The sequence below is a fragment of the Cucurbita pepo genome, chromosome LG03 (assembly GCF_002806865.2).
Source record: "Cucurbita pepo subsp. pepo cultivar mu-cu-16 chromosome LG03, ASM280686v2, whole genome shotgun sequence".
NCBI classification, from domain to species: Eukaryota; Viridiplantae; Streptophyta; class Magnoliopsida; order Cucurbitales; family Cucurbitaceae; genus Cucurbita; species Cucurbita pepo.
Window position 1 is genome coordinate 11,437,285 of NC_036640.1, and position 1,107 is coordinate 11,438,391.

Here is a 1,107-nt window from a genome sequence, read left to right on the forward strand (position 1 = left end):
TTTTTTTTTTTTTTTTTTTTTTTTTTTTTTTTTTTTTTTTTTTTTTTTGGTTTTTCTGCCTTTTGAGTTGATTAATTGTTAATCATTGGCAGACATCTTTTAATTGCCTTTGGTGGACTTGCCGGTTTGGAGGAGAGCATTGAGGAAGATAACAACTTCAAGGTGTTCATCTTAATAACTTCACGGACATAGTACCATAGGCTAATCTTTCAATGAAATGATAGTTCTTAAAAGCACTCATCTAGTAATCTTTAAAGCATTTGATAGTTATAAAATGAACTAAATAAAAATTATGTTTCTGTCTTTGGATTACTTAAGTAAATAGTTAATACTAACATGTCGTGACTGTTTCGATCGGTTAGAGTAAAAATGCTTGTGAGATCTTTTCTTCGTACTTGAATACATGTCCACTGCAAGGAAGCCGAACAATTCGAACAGAGGTACTCCACCATTATCATCTCCTCTATTTTCTTTTTCATTCCTGCATATTCTCTCATTTAAGCTTGCTTGGTCTTTAGGAAGCAATACTCATCTCTCTCCAGTACTTCCAAGAACCGATAAGCAGGGCATTGCAGATTTCAGCAGATTAGATTTGATTGTTAGAAGCTTCAAAATCCAAGATCCTGCCAATGTGCTCGCATGGAGCCGCTTTCCCACATGGCTTGAACTTGGGCAGCTGATTCAGTTGTGCTCACAAAAGGGTTTAAAGATACGTCCGTCCCTTCTATGTTGTAACTTTAATTGTCCTTCAAATTTGGACGCTTTAATTCATATATATGTTTTGTTTTGAACTTCTAGGCCTTCAGAATATGAACAATATGTGGGTTATTGAAATGGAACCCATTTTCATCTATTGTGTCTGTTACAGATCTCCAATCAGAAATGTCTCCATAACTCAAGAACAAATGAAAAAGAAGAAAGCATAGGGTGGCTATTGCCAAATTGCCGTCTGTCTGATAAATTTTAGAGTGAACTATGGGGAGTCTTTAGAATGAACCCATCTTCGCAGTCCAAAGTCTTCACATTTTTTATAAATGCTCTAGTCGTAGCTCTTAAGATTAAAGCTATGATACCAACTGTCACGGTTGTACTTTTTCAGCCGTGCAG

General features: G+C 35.5%; 1 protein-coding gene across 1 annotated transcript in view; it reads left to right on the top strand.

The window, feature by feature from the left end:
- Nucleotides 1-853, top strand: part of LOC111789783 (putative methyltransferase C9orf114 homolog) — a 4,392-nt gene extending 3,539 nt beyond the window's left edge. The window contains exons 9-11 of the mRNA XM_023670472.1: nt 93-162; nt 363-440; nt 519-853. Of these exons, the coding sequence (XP_023526240.1) occupies nt 93-162; nt 363-440; nt 519-590 (220 nt within the window). The 3' untranslated portion in view covers nt 591-853. The remainder of the gene's footprint in view (nt 1-92; nt 163-362; nt 441-518) is intronic.
- The last annotated feature ends 254 nt before the right edge of the window (nt 854-1,107 follow it).